Source organism: Echiichthys vipera, assembly GCF_963691815.1.
Source record: "Echiichthys vipera genome assembly, chromosome: 4".
Taxonomy (NCBI): Eukaryota; Metazoa; Chordata; class Actinopteri; order Perciformes; family Trachinidae; genus Echiichthys; species Echiichthys vipera.
In genome coordinates this window covers 28,518,071-28,540,109 of record NC_139829.1, presented here as the reverse complement: position 1 = coordinate 28,540,109, position 22,039 = coordinate 28,518,071, and the positions used below count along the sequence as shown (strand labels likewise).

Sequence of the window (22,039 nt, the reverse complement as noted above, 5' to 3'; positions counted from 1 at the left end):
ATCATCCAATATTGTTTTTTCCCCTCACAGTTAACTTACTATGCATCCATATACACGAAAACACTGTTTTAAATGTTATTTTTTGACCCCATGGACCTCTCATCTTAAAGTATACTACTCGTTTTCTATTTTTAAAATGTTTCAACTTTACCCATGGTCTTCTTTAAAGGAAATCTAATAAGTTAATTATGTTATCTGGCTATGATAAAGTAATATTACAACACACCTAAAATAAATGAATAAAAATTAAATCTCAGTAATTTTTTTTTTTAGCAATAATGACATCTGTGGTGTAACGGCCCGTATAGATTTATGTATGGGTAAAATGTAAAAAAGTTTTGTTTTTTTTAAAAACAAACTTTAATTTGCTCAAGATAGAAAATTCAAATTAATCATGAACAAGAGCAAGTTTCTCTCTTTCAAACTGAACCATGACAACATGGCCCGTGTGTGTGTGTGTGTGTGTGTGTGCGTGCGTGCGTGCGTGCGCGCGCGCGCGCGTGCGTGCGTGTGTGTGTGTGTGTGTGCGTGCGTGTGTGCGTGCGTGCGTGTGTGAGACCATTACAATTCACTTAAATGTTGAAAAAAATAAATAAAATGGCTGGTTCTGAGGACATTATGAAGCCTGGTTCTGATCTAAAAAAGTAAATACTTTATAAACTTGACCCTGACACAATATAAGGGTTCAGCCGTCAAAATAGATTTTATTCTCTCCTTTAATATTCGAGTTGGAAGGAGGAATTGTACGGTTTGTTTTTCCGAGGTGTTTCCTTGAGCTCAAATTTAAAACTGAGTCACCGTGTGAAAGCACAAATGAAGCCCTTGCGTAACACTTTTAATACCAAAACAGAATTTATTTGCGTAATCAGGCGAGAAATGAGGAATCTCACTATTCATAACTACTGACGTTCGCAGTGAAAAGGAAAAAAGTGAAACAAAGACACAAAAACAATTCAAAGAAGGTATGGCTTTGGTTAAATAACACTCTACTAAAATGATTCCAAAAGACAAGTATTACGTGAATATCTTAAATAGAGTGAGAAAAGATTTAAGGCTCGAGAAATTCCCTGAACAAGACAAAAGGCCCGACACATCTGCTGCACGTCATGATTACGCGTTCAGACCCGCCCTGATGGTCCTACAGTAGATGCTACTCAGATGCTGAGGGAAATGAGTCATCGACAGACCACCAGGCTCATGTTTCTACAGCCGACGTTTTTCAGTGGACTCACAGACTAAAAGCATGAAAACATAACTGTGGACTATTGACCTGTTATCAGTATGTTGCTGAATTTGCCAGTGTTTTTAGACGTTTTACTGATACGGCCCAGACAACCTGATATTTCAGAAATACGAGCTGGTGCTGAAATACAGAGTTGTTAACCCACTGTTGCATAGAGTCATTGGAATATCACAGGCAAATGTCCGTGTGTTGTGTACTTCTTTCTCAACATTCATCAGCTCCTCAATACAGTGATGACACCGATATCAAAGTATCTCTGCTCTGCCTTCCCTCCAGCCCTCTCCCTCTTCGAATGAGTGGTTATGAAACACATGTGTATGCGTACGACGTAGCTGCATTGGATATTTACAAAAAAAACTTCTCAAGGTGTAGTGTAAGAGAGGCTCAATATACTCCCCACATCTTTGTGTGATTCTACTTCACTGCAACAATCTGTTTTTAGATTATTTCTTCTCTTTTCTTCTGTGAAAATACAAGGAATGATTTGGCAGCACAAAAACATGAGGTTGGTTCAAACATATGTGTCGCAGAGTGAACACTCCTGCTACTGGTGGACGGCTACATCTTGCATTTCTTCATTGACAATCACGATGAAAATAGTCATTCACGTATGGCTCGCCTTTGGCTAAAAACAGGTGTGCTCGACACTCGCGCGGTTCAATCTCTGCTTTGTAACATTCTGTGTTTATACATACGGGTGTTTTCTTGCGTCTGTAAAAGTGTAAAGACACTAAAATCCATTTCACACATACAAAATACTTGTGAATGCTGATGAAGTCCATTTCCAGTCATTTCTACAGTGATATCTTGGATGTATCCATCTGCTCTGTCCAACTTACACCGTGGGAGGAAAAGGGCGTCTACCCTCATCTGTGAAAACAGCGTATACCGTAATGTTACAAAACAACAGGTCACCTGCTCCCTGCTGTACGGTTTCATGGTTTCTAAAATGACGTGCTCAACCAGTGAGCAACAATGTAAAACGTGCATGCGAGTATTTCATGGATTTCTACAGTGTTCAGTAAGATTTCACCACCATAACATGATAAAAGCGATTTGAAAACACGACTACGCGAGAATTACAGGAAAGGAGAATTTGCCTGTTGAAGATATCCGACACATTTCGGGGGATTAATAAAAAAAAAACGTAATCAGTGATTTGAAAAATCCGCGTAATGTCACCTTTTGAGTATATCTGCGTCACACCTGGGCCCACTGACCCACTCACAACCTAAAAGACTTTTTAAAAAATGCATAACTGTCAGTTTGAATATAGGGACATTTTTCCAAATATCTGAAGGAAAAGTTAAAAGTATTTTAGTTTGGCGGAGACAGTATGCTGCTTCAACCACATGCACATACCCAATCCATACACACGTCCAACGTCTCCATCAGAATACAAACAACCTTCTTTGATACAAACACAATTAGTCCCGTCCCCACCCTACCTGTGCCAAAGGTGATTTAGACACGTATCTAAGCCCCGACCCATGACTCTTAAAAGCTCTCCCTAACTTCCTAACTGAACAGCTTGACGAAGCAGCCGTGGCAGTAGGGTTTGTCGTTTTGTTCTTTGAAGGTGCCTTTGTTGAGTTGTTTCAGGCAGAAGGCACAGACAAAATGCTCTGGGTGGAACTTCTTGGCCATGGCGGTGATACAGCGTCCCGTGATGGGCTTCTGACAGCCGGAGCAGAGGGAGCCGCGGCGCTCGTGGTAGTGCACTTCACAGTAGGGCTGGCCATCGTGCTCAAAGAAACTTCCATTCACAAACGGGGTGAAGCACTCCTGTGAACAGAGACAAGAGAGGAAGTGCTGTTATTCTGATACTATTGTTCTTATTACAATGTCTTACAGAGGCACCCAGGGGCATTAAGAAAATAAAAACACCATAATGACAGAAATGTGAGATACAGACCCTGCACACAAAACACTCAGGATGCCAAAGGCTGCTCAGTGCTGAGATGTAGTTCTCCAAAATGGCTCTGGCACAGCCGCCACATTTTGGTGCAAACATGTCAAAGTAATCTTTCCGGCAAAAGGCTTTACCGTCCTTTTCATGAAAGCCTTCACGGGAATAACAGAAATAGATTTCAATCAATTACAACAGAATGCAAACAGAAACTATGAATGGACAGTAAGTGTAACAGTCAGAGTAACAATTCAATACAAGAAAACACCATACCCTCTGGGCCAAAGAAGGATCCACACTGAGCGCAGAAGAAGTGTTCAGGGTGCCATGTCCGATCCAGCGCCGTCACAACTTTCTGAACAGGCATAAGAAAACGTGTTGTTGGCCGACTGTAACCGACAGACATGAGCACGTATGAAAACAGCAGTGACTCACATCCAGTATGGGCCCGTTGCAGTAGTAGCACCGTGGGGAAAACAAGTTGTGGTAATCCGTCTCACAGTACGGCTGTCCTTCGCGCTCAAAGAAGTTCCTGGAGCCGATCTCCTCTTGACAGTGTGTGCACACAAAGTGTTCAGGGTGCCATGTGCGGCCCATGGCAGTCACCACCTAGACAAACAGGAAAGCGGATCAAGTATGCAAACTCTAAAAATGATAAGAATGATGTATCAGCTTTAAAAAAGTACCTCACCTGCCCCACAATGGGTTTACAGCAGGCTCCGCAGACTCCTTTAGCTACAGTCTGCACTCCCAGTTTGTTGAGGTCAGACTGCAGGCTACCGAGCATGTTGTCCAGCTTGTTGACCTGTGTCGGAGGCCCACCAGGGCCGCCGCCCTTCCCTTGGGCCATAATCTGAAGTGGTTAAATTATGAAAACAGTTAAGTGGATGAAGATGTGCCTGACACACACAAATATAATAATTCAAATTAACTCAGTAAGCAACGTTCCAAGTTTGAGGTTACTTAGATTAAAAAATGAAAACGTGTGAAAAAGAAGAAGGGGTAAGAGACAGGGGTTCATGCCTGCATTGATGGGAAGATTGGGTCATACTCTGTTTGGCAGCCTACTGACACCAAGACTTTTGGTGCAATCAGTGTCACTGGCTCCACTGGTGGAGGGCGGGTTGGGGTTTTAAGAACACGAGGTGGGGGCTCTGGTTTGGGGGCAGGAGCTTCCTGAATTGGGGCTGGTGGAGGTGTGGTTATTATGATCTGGCGAGGCGGAGCGGGAACTGGCTCCTGGAAGCGGTGAGGTTGTTGAGGGGAAGAGGGAGGTGGAGGGAGAGGTGGCGGTGTAGGGATAGGGGGCTGGTGTGTTGGGAGCACTCGCTTAGGTTCTTCGATAACTGGAGGGCGACGAGGGGCGGGGGGAGAGAGAGGTGGGAGCACCTTCCTCACAGGGACAGGCGACTCTGGGGGAATTATGATCTAAAAGAGGAAGAAAAACAGAAAAGAGGGACAACAGAGAGCAAAGTGTGTAGAAAACTAAAAGTGAAGTAACTGGGGTAATAAAAAATGGGGATAATTGTTGAGCACACTGAAGCCAACCTTGTCGACCTCACTGCCAGTCCCATCGGGACGGAAACGCTGAGGTTTGGAAGTGACGATGACGCCCTCGGTCAGCCATTCATCGGACTGTTTACGCCGCCGCTCCGAGCGGCCGATCCCGAACTTGCCCTGAAGCTCCTCTATGAGGCGGTCCTGAGAAGTGTTCTTGTTTACAATGATGGGTCCCATCTTCCTGCGCAGGTGACCATCTCGGAACATGGGGTGCACGTTGGGAGTCTCCTTGGTGCGCCTAATCACTGATTTTATCTAAGAGGGAATGGTGAGCGTCTCATCATATGTCCACGCCAAACATAACCAGGCTGAAGCGGTTACAGCAGAGCTCTGAGGCAGCAGGTGAGTCACGCAGTCTGAGTTTTAAAATCACTGGCAGGCCAGGATGCTGTGGTCAGTGGGCTCAGAGTCACACTTCATGCACTTCTTGCATGCTTCTGACAGGTGCCTTCAACACTCAAACACCAGACCCATCAATCTGCCTCCCACCATTCCTAGTGTCCCAAACAACCACACCAACTTCACACCGCAGGTCGCATTAGGGTCCTTCACACAAACTGGTGCTACAGGTAAGGAGGATTGTGGTTTACATGTGCCATGCTGAGTACTGGTTCTGTCAATCAGTGAGTTATTTAGAAATGCAGTATCAAAGCAAAAACTCCTGATCACGAACAGCATCTCTCCCTTTCTGAGATTCAAGATTATTTTTGAATTCATTATTTAGATAGTTTTTCTCTTTAGTAAATACTGAAAGACTGCTCTGTTTTATGTGAACAAACCAAAGATATTCAACTTAAAATAATATAAATGAAAGACAGAAAATCAACAACTTTCATACTGTTGATTCATTTTAAGTCAATCTACTTATAAATTATTTAACTTATTGTTTCGGCCCTACTTGATAACCAAGATTTGAGAGATGATATTGAAAGCTAACAAAACAATCCCTGTCTTATCTCTGTTAAAATTACATTGTGGGTTTATTATTCTTAATTATACTTCATTTGTGATCGTGTTTCCGCTTTTCAAAAAGAAATATGAGAATCATCCCTCAAAGCAGAGGCTAGCTAGTGTAGACGCATCAGTCTTATAAGCAAGAGCAAAACAATGAGAGCAAAAAAAAAAGCCCATGTGTCAAGCAGGCGTGGAGATGCATACATGTCCGGAAGCAGAGACTCTGTCCATATTGGGAGTCTGAAGCAGGGGCAGGTCGAGGGCAACGTCAGGGGTCCCGGGGCATGAAGACGGGGTCATGGACTCATCCATCCAGCTGGCCTCTGTCAGCGGGGTCATGCTGCCATCTGTGTAGGGCCTCTCGGTGTAAGGCGTCAACGTGCCATCCAGTCCGTCATGGAAGGACATGGACAGCTCCTCATCGGCCCAGTCCAGATCTCCATTCCCATCAGTGCCTCCGTCCAATGAGCCGTCCGTGATGGTGTTGGTGGCGCTGGTGAACGTGTCGGGCTGCACACTGTTTCTGTCCATTGGCAGCACAAGCTCCTCGTGCACCTCCTGCATCCCTGTGCCGAGACAGTGTGCCGCCATCTTCAGCTGTGGTTCCTCCATATGTGCTGTGTGATTCTGTTCAAAACTCATTGCTAGCAGCTTGTCGAGAGCCTCGTCCAGGGTGGGCTCCACCATGGGGGGTTGCCGTACAGTGAAGGGGCTGGCTGTCTGGGCCGTGGGTGCCGACTCCAACAGCGGTCTGCTGGGGCTAGTGAAGGCCAGTGGAGAGGGGACCATAAATGCAGAGACTGGAGATGGTGAGGATGTTTTTGAGGAAGCATGTAGAGAGGGTGGAGATAAAGAAACAGCAGCAGGGATGGGTGAAGGAGTCTTTGGAGCTGAGAGAGGAGGGGTGAGGTTTTTAAGAGGAGGCGGAGGAGCGGAGAATTTCAAAACGAGATCATGAAAAGGAACAGACTCTGTGCATATAGTCTCAGGAGCACAGGGGGATATACCGTCAGTATCAGAGGGTGAGACTCGCTCTACAGATGGACTAGGAGACTTGGAGGACTTGTGGTCAAGGACAGTGTTAACTGAGGTAAGTGAGGGGGTTGTGGTGGTATTGGAAGGACTTGGGCTATTTCTCATAAGGCTGGAGTTAGAGGACGCGGCTTGAGAGAGTACTAGCAGAGACTTGGTTTGGGATGAGAGCATAGTAGCAGAGACATCTATGACAGAGTCCAGTTCTAGGTCACTGGCTGCAGAAAGTGAGGATATAGGACTGTGGGGACAGAGACGGTTCACATGGGGCATCGACATGCCACCGTCTCCTCCATCCTCGTCTATGTGCAGCTCTAGACCCGCAGGCAAAGAGAAAAAAGGAGAGGCACAGGCAGATGAGTGGGACAGACTAAGGAAAGGAGAAGCCACCGGGGTGATGGAGGAAGAGACTGGAGGATGAGGAGAGCTGGAAGAGGCTCCAGCCGGATCCAGCAGAGAGCCCAAAGAACTGGGCTGGAGGATAGGAAAACATAAGCAAGAGAAGAAGAAGAGGACAGAGAAATTATCAGGAATATGACAGGAGAAGCTTGTGTTTTGTTTATGAAATAAAGCACTTCCTGTATTCGCTCGTGCTGCTCTGTACCTTGAAGTCAGACAAAGACGCCATCAGCTCATCAAGCTCTCTTGTGGCACAGGAAGCTGAAATTCTGGCTTGCTGCTGAGAGGGTGAGTCCAAATCACTATGGCGAGCAGAGGAGCTGGAAAATACAAAGAATAACATGATTTGTAATTACATGCAAACACGGAGGCCTTATTAACAGCAGAACTCATGATAGTTACAGACCAAGCTGAATCAGCTTCAACAGGTGTTGTATTACCTCATCCTCTATTAAAAGTTGCAAGTGGACACTGAGCTAAGACAACAGCTGAAAGGCTGCCTGCCACAAAGCAGGTATGTTTTGAGGTGGTAAGTAGGTGCTCCATGCTCCTAATCCAAAAACATCAGGGAGACAAACAAACTACCAACCCTCTCATGCCACCGTAAACCTGTTTATATTGTTTTGTGTGGGCAGAACTGAGATTATGTCCAACAAGAAGGTGAAACTGCTACTGTAAATCTCTGCTTTCTAATGGTCTTTTGCATAGAAGGGCGCACTCACACTTGGTCCAGATGATCCGTGCCGTGCTTTAGCATGACTGCCCGCCCTCCTGGAAATGATTCGGGCCTTTGCTCGACTGCCTCTTGCTTAGACATCGACATCATTGATGCTTTTGAATATTTTCATCTGACCAAATCAGAGATGCAGTAAACACCTCCGCATCGGACCACCGCAAACCGTTTGGCCGCATCTTTTTAAATGTCCGTCACAAGGAATAGTCGTATCTTAGGACTGCCGTAAATGCTCATGCTCGTGCTTGTAAATGTGCGCGCTTGTACATGTGCGCATGCTTGCCCTCGTACATGTGCATTCATGCTTCACAAAAGCCTGCCTCTCTCAACCAGGCTGTGGCTTGAAAGCCTGCCGTGCCTGGACACGGTACAGTTGTACTCTCACTGGCCAAACGGACTAGAGTTTAGCCGTCATTTGTGCTTGGGCATGGTACGAATGGACAGTGTGAGTGCGCCCTTAGAAGAAGAAATTAAAAGATGGAGACAAAGGATGATGGCTGGTAGCACCAGTGGCCTACTGTTCGCTTGCTGTGCTGGGGCTTTAATGATGGCAGCAGTCAAACGTTTTCGCTGCCAATACACATTCTGAAACCTCAACTCAGGATATCTGCTGATACAGAGTACTTTCCACCCCACCTTCAAGTGTGCCAGTTGGACACAGCTTTAAACATTTGTGCCTTCAGATGTGGTTGGACGATATGCAGTATGGACAAGCGTACTCAATGCAAGACCACCTCTTTTCTTTTTCAGCCTCACGAGTCAGAGAAGCCTTTGTATTTCATATGAATACATGCTAAGTTAGAGACCCGCTGCAATGGAGAGACTGTGTACCTGGGTGAGGGCACTGAGCCCTCCAGCTCGTCCAGCAGACTCTCCACAGTGGGTCGAGCCTCTTCCAGCCTCGTTCCGTTCCTCTTGGGTTTCTCGTGAGGGGGAGGGCTCACCATGATGTCAGGGGCGTTGCCGTTCTCGTAGTGGGTGATGCTGCAGGATGGTAAGGGTGGAGCTGCCTCCTCTGTGGACATACAACAGTACAATTAATTCTGCTCACCACAAAGAGAACTGATCAAGCTGAGAGCTCTGTGTTTACCTGTAGTGGGGAATGAAGGAGAGCTCTGTTGCACTGCGTTGAGTTCCAGCAGGAGCCTGTCGAGCTCTGTGAGGTTACTGCCCATGGCAGAGGTCATGGCTGCTGTTGACGAGTCAGATGACTTCTGTTTGTTTGGAAAACTGAGGAGCAGACAGACAGAGTCAACTGCTTATAGCAGCTACAGGTAAAAGAAAATGACAGATTATACATTCAACTTTATACACAACAGTGTGCTGCAGGATACCTGTAGACGTGGTCCTCTTCGATGTGAGACAACGGAGAGCTGTTACTGTCCCTGGACCATGAGCTCTTCTGGGCTGAACCTAACGACTGCAGAGGATACGTCAGTCAGACATACTGAGGATGAATTACTTGGCTTTCAATTTGACATTCATCTGGATCCAGTTAACTGACTAAGACTGAACATCCCTGCTGCACATATTTCTTTTCTGACTAATTTGATATCGGAGGATTGTGATCCCAAGCAGAGACAAACATGATACTTTTTTCTACCTTTATCTTTTGTACATCTACCTAATCCCATGTGTGCTGTGTCACTGTGTTACTTTTGACACAGCTGCTTGTCACTTCATAGAGAAACATTAGCTCATAGAGTTCTGCATGGTCACTCTCTAGAGAAGACTACAGTACCTGCTGAGAGGAGTGGTGGGAGTCCGGCGGATCTATCAGGGACCCGTTCAGAGCCTCGGCTGAGGGTGGAGGAGGTACTGGAGGTGGAACTGACACATCCTGGTAGGAGTGTCCTCCGGTGGGGATGGAGTAGGGGGTCTCTTCAGCCAAGAACACAGGTCGCTTTGAGATGTGGGACGTAGTAGATTCCAGGTCCGCCAGCAACGCGTCTGAAAGATTTGATAGTTAAGTTAGTTAGTTTGTTAAGTTTTACTGTATTTCAGTCGCAGGGTGCACCTATAGCTAATCTTGTACCTCACACATTAGATCTACATTAAAATGGTGCTGGTCAAATAAATATCTTTGCATTTCTTACTTTCATTTCAATAACAATCTTTATCAAAACTCAAACACAGGAAACCCTCATGTCATTGGAGACAAATTCCTGAACTGTTTTTGCAAGATATTTTGACCGGCAACCACGGTTCGGCTGGAGGCCAAATAATTCTTTACTGTGGTTGCTGGGTGCTCTGAGGCGACTACTGACACTGGTGTCAGGCTGTAAACAGACAAAGGCAGCGAGTCTCTCATTCCAATCTGTCACCAAAAAAAGCTTTTTCCTCAGTGCAGATCACTCAACAGAAAGGTTAACCCCTGTCACCATCACAGCATGGCAGAGTACATCACTGAGGCCAACTTTATACCTTAACCCATCAGGCCTTCATAAAACAGCTCTGAAATCCCCAACATACTTTTCAGTCCACACTATAAATACAACTCTGCTGAAAATGACAGCTACCTATCTATGAGCGTAATCAGTTTCTTTTACCTCTGTGAGGAATGTTTGTCTTTGTTTCGTCTCTGTTTTATGAGAATCAATGTGTGAACTTAACAAGGCAGCCTGATAACTGAACAAAGAAGCAGACGGACAGAGTGTTTCTGAATCCAGTCCAGGGTTGAGGGGGTCCAGCGTTTCCCCGTTGAGTGTTCACTGGAACGCAGGAGCAAAATAGACGCTTACATCACACAAGCCATCCATCCTCAGGCTGTCCAGAATAGACTGCAATCACTGGCTGCATACTGTTACACTACAGAGGCTTGGAACCGTTACGGTCCGTTTCAAGGAAATCACTGCACTTTTAAACTCGAGACATGATAGAAGTCTGCAAATAAAATGAATCTTATTCTTGATGTTTTGAAAAAGAAAAAAAGAAAAAAACAACTAATGAAAGTGGGACATTAAATTAGTGATTGCTTGTAGACATTTTTCTGTTATCTGAAGCAGCAAAGTCAATATTTTACTTTAACCTTAAAAGCTGATAGTGGGACTAGACAAGTCTAACTGTACACCGTTGATTACTCATAGGGCCACCTTGTTAACCAGTGGAAATGGCAGACACTTCCTTCATACCATCCACAGTCAAGTGACCATAAACAAACATATATACAGAATATCAGGCTTGGAATAGACTAAATAAGTTTCTCTTTGTTATCATTAAAAGATCTAACAACAAAGTGTTCACAATGCAATCTTATAACGAAAGCAGTTCCCAGTATTCCAGGAATACAAACAACTTCACAAACTAACTATTAAAATAGTTAAAGAGGCAGTATTTGTACTCACATTATTGTTTCCACCTGCTGTATCCGTAATAACTTCCATGTGTGTGAAGCAGACGGCACAACAGACTAAGATGGTGTGAGCGTCAAGGAGTGACAACATGCTTTGAGTCGACTCGGGGGAGTGGTTTGAGGTGAAAGTATCCTTTCAATAAGGGCGTCACAATTTCAGTTTTAAACCTAAAATCCATCTAAATGAGATTTCAGTTTCAATTATTGAAATCAAAAGCAGGAGTAGAGATTCCACCATTTTTAAATGAATTAGTTCAATTTGACCATATGACATTTGATAGCATCTTTTTTATGTGAATTTAAAATGTTTATGCCGGTATAAAATGACCTGTTGATCCGTATGAATGAAGACTTGGTTGACCAACAATGTCATAGCCGTAAATGCTGAAAAGTTAAATTGATTATTTAATCCAATTGTGTATTTAGAGAGTCATGACAACCCTACCTTTCAATAATGATACCCTTTCAGTGTCTCTTTAATCATATTAGCAAAAATCGATTTATAATAAGTGCATTTTCATCCTGAAATCTGCATTTGCAACAGTATTGTGGCTTTTTTTTCATACGTCTGTCGCAAGTTTGAGTGTTCAACTCAGATGAGCCGGGATAAGTTTATGTCTGTGCCACCACTCTTCATCTGAGTCTTTGGTCCAAAAGGAGAACATGCCCCGAAGCGAAATGTTTAAGTCATGATGTTTGACATAAACCTGACGGGAGCGCACGCCTATTTAAAGCTGTAAGCTCAGCGAGTAGCCTATGTCTGTGCAAATGTGCCGAAATATCCTGACCAGCTCAAAATAATCTGCACCTGGTGCTGACATGCTGAACAAGGTCTTACTAAAGTTGACTTTGTCACTCATAAAACAAAAGCCTCCGCATAGAAAAATACCACAGCTGGTTTCGGGACAAAGGTGAGCCAAATAAAATACAGTGCAGTATTTAGATTTACATTTCTCTTGTAGCTTAAAAGATCTTACAAGCTGTTAAATAAAATAAAAAGCCTTAGGAAAAACTAATTATGGTAATGTATTCCTAGAAATTTCTTCATGGCCCTGACAGAGAGGACAGCTGTTCTGCCCGAAGCCTTCAAAAACACTTGTAGACACAGCCAAGTTTTTGAGACTTGTACTATAAAAGTGTCTCTGCACTCATTATAACCCCCTACCACCTGCTGATGCTACACATCTGTGACTCAGGCACAGGCCCGCAAACTCCAGAGTAGGTCTCCACAGGGGACATCATCATACTTAGATTCACTGTTTAAGCTATAATGTCTCATTTTCATTCCTTGGTAGGTAAGACTGAAGACTTCTGTAACTATAACCATCTTTTATGCTTGAAAAATGACATTTTAAATATTTTATACTTTTTAAATGTATATGTTTCATGTGTTATTTCACCCAGTGCTTTTAATGTTTTATGTGAAGCACTTTGTTAGGCAAGGCGAGTTTATTTGTATAGCACAATTCAACAACAAGGCAATTCAAACACCTACAGTGTGGTCCAATACCCCTTTTGGTAGACTGTGGATTGCTGTGTAGAAAAATGGGAAAGTCCCAGTGAAAGTTGGTGTCATTTTCAGTGTCCCTGACAGCTTTAAAGCTGAAACGATTAATCAACCCCCCCTGTTTAAAAAATGGTTGTTAAATACAGCCCTAATATGGATGAAACTAATCACAGTGGGTGATGCCTCAGCCGGGATTCTGCTATTTCTATATCAGGATGAAGACACATTCATACTGAGCATTAGGAAAGACCTGTAACACAGTCAGACCTGTTTCAAGTATAACTTTGAAATTTCCAGCTCACATCCTTTTGTAGTCTTCAAAAAAGCAGCCTGCAATACACACTTTCTTTGATGTCATTAAATGCAAGTCATAAAAGAATAAAGATTGCTACTGAAATCGCTTTCATTCCCTCGTGTCCCCCGGAGGAGGGCAGCATTGAGTCTGGCATGAGGACGGACAACAAGCCTTCAGTCTCAGACAAGTTTGGTCCACGAAGAGTTAGAAGCATTAAGAATGCAAACGTGCGCTGTAAGCCAAGTAACAGGCTAATCTTTTCCATTTCAGACAGGGGGTAGGACCCACAGTGGACTCAATAGTCCATTGTACAAGTTCTGGGGGAATAAAGCTGTCCTCAAGAAGGATCTGACCGGGCCTAATAATACAAGATTGATTCATCAAACGTCAGTCAAACAATATAAGCGTGGCTCGCTCTGTCAGGGGAACCGTCTGTGGTCACACTGTGGTAACTAATGTTCATTATGTTCAACAAACAACGCTCAAGTTATGTGGATACTGTACACATTCTTGTGGCAGTGGGTACATGCACAGTCCTGCCTGTGCACACAGCACCCTCCCACCCACCCTAGGCCCTGCCGCAGTGCCGCAGTGTTTATCAGATGGGAACGAAGGTACATGGGGAATTCCACACATTCCTCTGTCCGAGAAAGAAAGCAATCAGGCGGGGACACGGGGAAGGTAGCTCTGGGAAGGGTACGGTTGCCCTAATCCAACGAAACATCATTTAACATGCAACCTGTCTTAACTGGAAACAAAATGATGCTTTGTTATAAAATCTACTCAAGCAGAACACGCATTCCTCCAATACCGCAGGATTTTAGGTAGAGAGCCGGTGAGGAATGTGCTCATACAAAACACCATCTGTCCGGCCAGAAAATGAAAATAATGTGTTGACAATTACAGGACCCATTCCACTAACTACAGCATGCTTTGAATTCCAGGATAAGGGAGATGTCAATGTTTTCACTGCCCATTTCCCACAGCGAGTGGAGTACAGTGCAGGCAGGCCGGAGGGAGGAAGCAGGGCTGTGAAATCTTTTCCATTAACATGTGGGTAACGGTGATGGCCCAGCAGAGTCCACAGATCACCTGTTTAAAGCCAGGGAGCAAAAGAGCAGAACTGGCCACAGCCCCACACCGAAACCCTACCCCATCAGGCCAACCCGACACGATATTTATATCAAACAAGACAGACAGGGGCCAGGGAGAGGGGGTGGAGGTTGAGATGCCAGTGAGACAGGCAGGGGAGGCTGGGTAGAAACCAGGAACAGACAAACTGAGAGTGTGAGTGAATGAGATGATATGGACCAAGAACAAACAGATTAAATGATGGACCAAGAGAGAGATATTTAATTAAATGTTAAGGCTTACAGCTTACAGATGGCCACCGGTTTGTACAGTAGGACACACAGAACCATACAGACAAAGGATGAATGAGTGTAATAGCATACCATCTGAAAGACAGAAGCGTCTTAGGGTGATTGCTTCAAAATAAACATACCTAAAAATACTCTGCTCAGCAGCCCCTACGAAAGATGACACGCCCCTTGAGAGAACGCTGGACCAAAATAAAAGCACTTCCCCACAGACCAGTAAATCACAGGACAGGGGAAAGTCTAAAGACTGATGTAACACCCAGTCACTGAGGACACATTCATAGCCATGCATGTGTGAGGACCGTACGTCAGTGAGTAGGCCTCTTTTGTGCCATAAGAGAGTGTAATTGGGTAGGACGGGGAAGACCCTCAAAGAAAGGCCGTCTTGTCTCTTAAACACCAGAGCAGCGTGTGTTTTGTCAGAGGAGAATGCTTGTCTACACGATCCACTCAGGCTTGTAACAAACAAGGCTGCAACACAAATAATTATTGTCATTATCCACCAATCTGATGATTGTACTGTATTTGTATTTGGAGTCAGACAATAGTAAGAAATGCACATCAAAATGTGAAATATTCAAACTGCCGTTTTGTCCAACTAACAATACAAAAGTACATCATAGAAGACTAAGAAAACATTAAAAATATTCAGAATTTGAAATGCTGGCACCAGAGAATGGCGTTTTTGCTTAAAAAATGACTTAAATTGGGACGCCAAGTGGCTCAGTTCGAGCTAGGTTCGAGCAGGTGCCCCTTATTCAGAGGCTAAAAGTCTCAACGCAGCAGCCCTGGGTTCGCCTCCGACCTGCTGCCCTTTGCTGCATGTCACTCCCTCTCTCTCTCTCTCTCTCTACCGAGTTTCCTGTCACTCTTCAGCTGTCCTGATATATAAAGACATGAAAAAGTTAAATGTATTAATGATTAATCAGTTATAATAAAACAGTTGCAAAATATTCTTCTGACAGCAATGAAGTGATTAATCATCTTCTCTGGGTATGATTCACTAAACTAGAGCTGATTACCTTTTGGTACTTGACAGTTTTCAACACTCTGTGCTGCGTACAGATTTAAGGTTCGATTTCAGCCCTGATAGCAAAACAAAAGTGCAGTTTCATGGTACAATACTAAAACTAAATGACAGCAGAATTGAAGTATTTATAAAATAATCCTGCCTTGCTCACAGACATGAAGCTCCCCCGTCTTTGAACATGCGCGCAGGTCTCCCCAGCTTGAGTCATGCTAGAAGACTCCAACAGGGACTCGGATTCCTACTACATTACGCAGACCTGTCAGGGAAATAATCAGCACTGCTCTCTGGGCCAAGTTACAAGGCCGAGACCAGAGAAGGTGTGAAAACAGCATGAAAAGAGGAAGAGAGTGAAAGGCGCAGCAAGTTAAGCAACAGTTTGTCACAACAGTATGTAAGAGTGAAAATGCTGTTCTGGCAGCCACAGCGTACACTGAAGTCCCACAGCTGCCCACTCTACCAGTGTTTGCTGGCCTCCAGCGCTGACTCTGCTCATTGTTTTTCTCCTCTGTTTCCTCAGGATGTGGGGCAGGGTCTGTTGCCTAAGCGATGAGGTCAGCCATGCAGCTCTCTCTTCCCTAGATCCAGAACAGGATGGGTGTGGAGCTCGGGAACAAGACTGATTTACAGTCAGGAGCTTCCCTCTAGCTTAGCAGGCGAGCCCGCTGGTTAGGCGCGGTATGCACTAACCTTGCAGCTCTCATGGGGTGATGAAAGCTAGTCTGGTAACACTAACTCCGCTGCAGACAAACCGGGACACTGAAAGCACTTCAGACCTTCTAAGACCTTTTGGTATGCTTTGCAAACGCTGTAAACATTTAAGACCACGCTGCTTCTACAACAGCCAACGTTTACTCCTGCCTGGAAGTCAGACGTGTATCCGCAAGGTGATCAACTGGGACTATTACAGTAAATCTAACTGCTGTGTGAAAAGGCATGTTTAGCAGGTGCTGCTGTCTGTTTTAGGCCACATAGCTATCTCCCGTAGATACACATGGGCCTCAGTGTGTCTGCAAAACAGAGCGTCTCGCACAGTTTTGAAGCCTGATAAATACTACCTGTTTCTCTACTGTGGTGATTACGAGAATGAACACTGTTTGAACATTCACAGGTCACTGCTCACTACTGTGCACTATTCTAATTTCTGTTCCCTCTTCAGTGGTTTACTTGATCAGCTAAAAGGAAATAAAGATACGAGTCCACGTGACCCTACTTACATACAGAAAAGATGACTATTTCTGCATGTTGCATTACAAAGTTATCAAGTCTATAACTAGCTACTGTGCAGGAGAGAGCATAGGCTTTATGTCATATCAAATAAAGATATGTATTTTTAATTTCAACGTGTGCAATATCTGTATACCCTGTAATACTACAAATCATATTTCATTACTTTTTATATTTACAGTTTTCCTTTATCATGTCCCTAACATTTACCAATTACTTTATTTTCTATTTTATTCTTCTTTAAATGGAGCCTCCCAGCATAAACATTTCACACATTGTATAACGGAGTGACATTTGACATCTTGAGTCTTAAATTAATGCACAATTACTTTAGAAAATGCTAGATTTTGGCAGTGGGCCCCTCTGCAAGACCGGGCTTTAACAGTGTATAAAATTAATCAAACAGTGAAACTCTAGTTTCAATAATGGCTAATCTGCGGATGGCTAATGGGACTTCCCAACTAAAAGTGTTACCAGTATTCTCACATTAGTCACAGCCCAGTGAGGTCAGTCTCCCTGAATCTCACACAATCCTGAGGAATTCACAGAGAGCAGAGTTTAGCTTCATACCCCACAAACATAAAACCAGGAGCACAACATGTGGTCTAAGGGCCACATCTGGGTGAGGACCCGTCCCCGTGTGGCCACATCAGTAACGACAGTGAGGCTCGGCCTGGCTGCCACCTGGCCTGGACTGTGAAGTACTGATCAGAGAAAAACTCTGACTCAGAGGAACTAAAAGAGAGTTCACACTGCCCAGAGGGAATTCCCTTCCTCGAGTGTTAAAGCAACGTGGGCAGATCAATATACACAGTAGAAAGAAGACGGGAAGAGTGGAGTCTGGTCAGGTTTCCAAACAGCTCTATTCCAGATCTTCTCAAATGTGTATTTTATTTTCTGAATTCTTACCAATGTAAAGGGAATAATCAGGTTATTGAAGTTCCCCTCGTACATGAAAGGAGGTTGAATGAGAAAATCACTGAGTAACTCATAACTAGTAATCCGAGGATGCTGTTTACATGCGTGAATAATCGGGGAGTTCTCTAGGTCTGTTAACACCGGTATGACAACCTCGATTTCACCCGGGGGTCTGGCGTTTACATGGTGTTTAAAAAAACGGGGTGTGCCCTTAAACCGATTATAATCTGGTTTTTAAACTGCATGTAAACGCACTATGTAGACCTGTCCGTCATAATGACAAGGACCTGTGGGGGCTTGTTAGACCATAAACATCAGTCATTAAGTATTTACAAACCCTTTACGTGGCTTGTTATTGCATATTTAGGGAGGACATGGGAGGGGTTTGCCTCACGATGTGGACAATAAAAGTTGCAATTTAACTTCACAGTTCTGTGATCGTCAGGTTACCAGACCCCAAAGCTCAAGACGTTTTGAAAAATTAGAAAAAGTGTTTGCAATTACCAGAGGACCCATTTTGAGGACGGGCTGAAACTGACAGTCCTCCCTCCGGCGGCGGCAGCGTGCACAGAGCTGAGAGTGGTGGTAGGAGGTGAGTCACGACCCAGAGAGTATTCGGCCTTGGACCCTGACACGGAGTGATGTTCGACATTCCTCAGCGGCCTCGCCCCCTCCTTCAGCCTGCTGTTCACGCTGCTTCAGTGAGACTGCAGGCTCCCTCTACACCAACAATCGGCCCTTTCAGTGGCCCATGGCAGCGAGAGCATCTAAAGTGCCCTGGAGGTATTCTCACATCGGGCCAAACTCAAAATGTGGCCCGTCGTCTCTCCACTTAAACAATTCACAAATGTACTGCCTTTCTTCTCTGGGAGATCAGCACAATGGAATCGTCCCTACAGATACCTGACAAAGGCTTAAGAAGAGATTTATTCTGAATTACTAAGGTAAATATAGTCAAGTGGACTGGCCAGCTGGGGAAAACTATAACAACCAGAATTAGAAGTTCAGAGGTTCAGTGCCAAAGGTCGAGGGTCAATGAACTGAAGAGGTGACTGGTTAATGAGGCACAAAAAATAGATGGAGCTGATAGACTGCACGGAGCTCCACGTAGTCAGTGCGAGTCGCTCATTGTCGTCAATTCTGGTGTTGGATATTAGGGCAGATAAAAGGCACATTTTTCACATTTTTTTGTGAAATCTACACATAAATACTATATTGAAAATCAGATTATTATTCTTCTAATATTCCTCATGTATCACAAGGCTTGTTTTTGAGTAATGTTTTTACAGAACTAAAATCTATAAGGCTTCCTTATCTTTTGACCTGGAGATGTCTAACTACAAGTAGAGTGCGCAACTCTACGTGTCGTTTGGGCAACATTTACGTTTTCATTTTTTCCGATATTCCATTTTCGGATCTTTCAGTCACAGTGAAAATCGGGGACGTTTCCAGGACAGGTCCCTGTCCGGGGACGTCTGGTCACTCTATCATAATCACACCTTTGTCTCCTGTATCATGGCTTTACATTTGAAAGAAAGGAAAACAAAGTAGATTGTATGGTCAGTAATTAGGCAGGGCTGGCAGTTCAGTGTGCTCTTTCAGACTAGGGTGACCAGACGTCCCTGTTTGCTGTGACTGAAAGATCTGAAAATGTAATATATATATATATATATGAAAAAAATCTAAATGTTGCAGCCTACTACTCACAGGCCAAAGCCACATGACATCTCCAGGACAAAAAATAAGGAAGCATAATAGATTTCATTATTGTAAAGAAATCATTAAAAAATATATGTACATTATTCAAAAACAAGCCTTGTGATACATCAGGAATATTAGTCTTTATGTTGCACAAGTGGTTTTGACATCTCCAGGTCAAAAATCCTAAAACAATAATAAAAAAATCTGAAAAAATATATATTTATTATTCAAAAACAAGCTTTGTGACACATGAGGAATATTAGTCTTTATGTTGCACAAGTGGTTTGACATCTCCAGGTCAAACATCATTAAAAAGAAATCATAAAAAAATCTAAAAATATATATTTATTATTCAAAAACAAGCCTTGTGACACATGGAGTATCAGTCTTTATGTTGACATAACTCAATGAAATGGTTTAAAAGCACAATAGTTATTTATTCTGAATATCAAATGAATGCTGAATATCAAACTGACTAAATAAAGGTCATGTTGTGGAGGTTTTTACGCCTCTGAACCACAAATGTCCCCGGATTGTGTCTCAGAAATCTGGTCACCTTAGGTAAGAGCCAGCCGGGGCTGAGCTCACGTTGTGCCGTGTACCGAGCAGTCTAAATGGGGAGGAGGCCTGTTGACTCCACACTTCAAAGCTGGAATGAGTAGCCCGGGGGCAAAAGTTGAGAGGAGGTAATGTTGAAGTTCGGTGTCAAAATGTCAGCCAAATATCTCCTCCTTCTGGCGCACACATCGACAGAAACGTGTGTTTAAATGCGCAGTAAAGCGTTTTATTATTATTATCACCAGAGGCATTACCGTTACTACAGAGACGGGACGTTTAAACGGAGGTTAACGGCTAACGATGACCAGCCGTTAACTTCAGTTAACGTACATAAATCAAAGTGGGTTAAATGTGAACAACATTCACTCAACATTACTGTGATGTTACGTGTTTTTGGCAGGAAATAGCAGGTATTTCCAGGGTAAGGTGACGCAGAAACTTATCTTCCCAACATAAAAAAGCTCGTCGTCACGTTAACCCCTCCACCCTGCTCCCTGCTCCCCGCTCCTCACCGAGGCTGAAGGGTTTTTTTAAAACACCATAACTTACCTAAGTCGTCCATGGTGGCTGCCCGGCTCTGGCTTGTGTCCGTGCCTTGCTTGGTGAGAGTCTGAACCGTCTACGAAGTGTTATTTTTCCGCTAAACTTCAACACCGCTGCCCTGGAAGTTGGTCAGGGTGGCTCTCGTGAACGCGCCTCGATGTGTGTGCATGTGTACTTACTTTCACCAGAGCGCGCACCGTGACCGAGGCTCAGTGATGAGCGACATCTAGAGGCCAGACGCTGGAATTACACTTAAAGTGACAAAGAAAGAAAGAGCATTATTATTATTATTATTATTATTATTATTATTATTAGTCACGACATTTAGCTTCTGACAACAACCTAAAGGTGCCTTCTAGTCCTTCAGTTGCTGTTTTTACCTGTACACCTTTTTTAAAGTACTGTAGTAGTACAAATAATTTATTTTTACATATATCATTAGTTTTTAAAGGTCCCATTACCTGCTGCATTTTTTATTTGAGCTTATTTATTTTATTTTAACAGGCCTACAGGCGTATATGTGTATAGGATACACATAGAAGTGCACAGAGCCATTTGTAAGATTATTTTTTGGCAGTTTTCAGGCCTTTTGTTGAGAGGGAGACATGCAACGAAGGGCTGCAGGTTTGACTCCGACCTACATGGGACACTCAGCAAGCGGCCGCCCCCCAGAGCAATTTTTGGGGTTTGGTGCCTTGCTCAAGGGCACATCAGCAGTTCCCAGGGAGTGAAGTGGCCTTTCCAGCCACCAATTCCCCCTCCTCTCTTGGTCCGTATGGGGACGTGAGCCGGTGAACTGCAAAAAAACAAAAAGATACTGGGACAATGCTTTTATTATAGTTCATAAAACACACTGGGATGTGACGTTCAGTGGCAGATTAAGGTGGTGAGGGGCCCTAGGCTACTGTTCGTTTGGGCCCCCCCACATTATTAATCATGCTTTAACAGAAAAAGAGCCTCCTGGAACAGAAGAAGAGTCAATTTAAGATTTTTTTTTTAGTAGATCTTGGTCCTGTTGTTCTTTCAGTTGTTTTCGTGCTCCACTATCACATTTCCTTTCTGACATTTTGCCTTTATTCTGTTTGGTAACAGTGAGTGACGCATCATTTCACAACAAAACTGACCTTATGAACCCGGACACATGGCGGCTGCTGATTGGGTAATTGTGTCCCATATCTATCCAATCAGAGACTTAATGTTTCTAAGGGCCTCAATAGGAGGCACGTTTTCTTTTTCCAGTGAGGTAAATTAAAAAAATAGTCTAGCCCAGGCATCTCCAGTCCTGTACCTGGAGGGCCGCTTTGCTGCGTGTTTTCGGTTTCTCCCTGCACCAACACACCTGACTCATGATCATCAAATCCGCAACAGGCTTGATAACAAGAGGAGCACTAGCCTCAGGTGTGTTGGTGCAGGGAGAAACATAAAATATGCAGGACAGCGGCCCTCCAGGAGCAGGATTGGAGATGTCTGGCCAATCTGGGGCCCCTGCACACCTGGGGCCCCTAGACTTGCATTAATCCGCCTCTGGTGACATTATATCCTCCACGGAGTTTGGTGTATTGGGGCATTAAGAAGTTCAGTCTTACTCACTCATCTTCACCCTCTTATCCGGGGTCGGGTTGCGGGCAGCAGCTCTAGCAGGGGACCACAAACTTCCCTTTCCCGGGCCACATTAACCAGCTCTAACTGGGGGATCCTGAGG

At 44.1% G+C, this 22,039-nt stretch overlaps 1 protein-coding gene across 1 annotated transcript; it reads right to left on the bottom strand.

The window, feature by feature from the left end:
• Nucleotides 1–857: 857 nt before the first annotated feature.
• On the bottom strand, nt 858–20,486 carry LOC310946508 (uncharacterized protein). The gene is made up of 14 exons (XM_083912990.1): nt 20,344–20,486; nt 9,572–9,780; nt 9,165–9,250; nt 8,921–9,060; nt 8,662–8,845; nt 7,303–7,417; nt 5,871–7,172; nt 4,701–4,967; nt 4,176–4,580; nt 3,844–4,005; nt 3,588–3,761; nt 3,426–3,507; nt 3,159–3,307; nt 858–3,028 (listed from the first exon to the last, which is right to left on the bottom strand). The coding sequence occupies exons 1-14, from the start codon at nt 20,354–20,356 to the stop codon at nt 2,762–2,764; spliced, it is 3,555 nt and encodes a 1,184-aa protein (XP_083769116.1). The 5' UTR covers nt 20,357–20,486; the 3' UTR covers nt 858–2,761.
• Nucleotides 20,487–22,039: the final 1,553 nt, after the last annotated feature.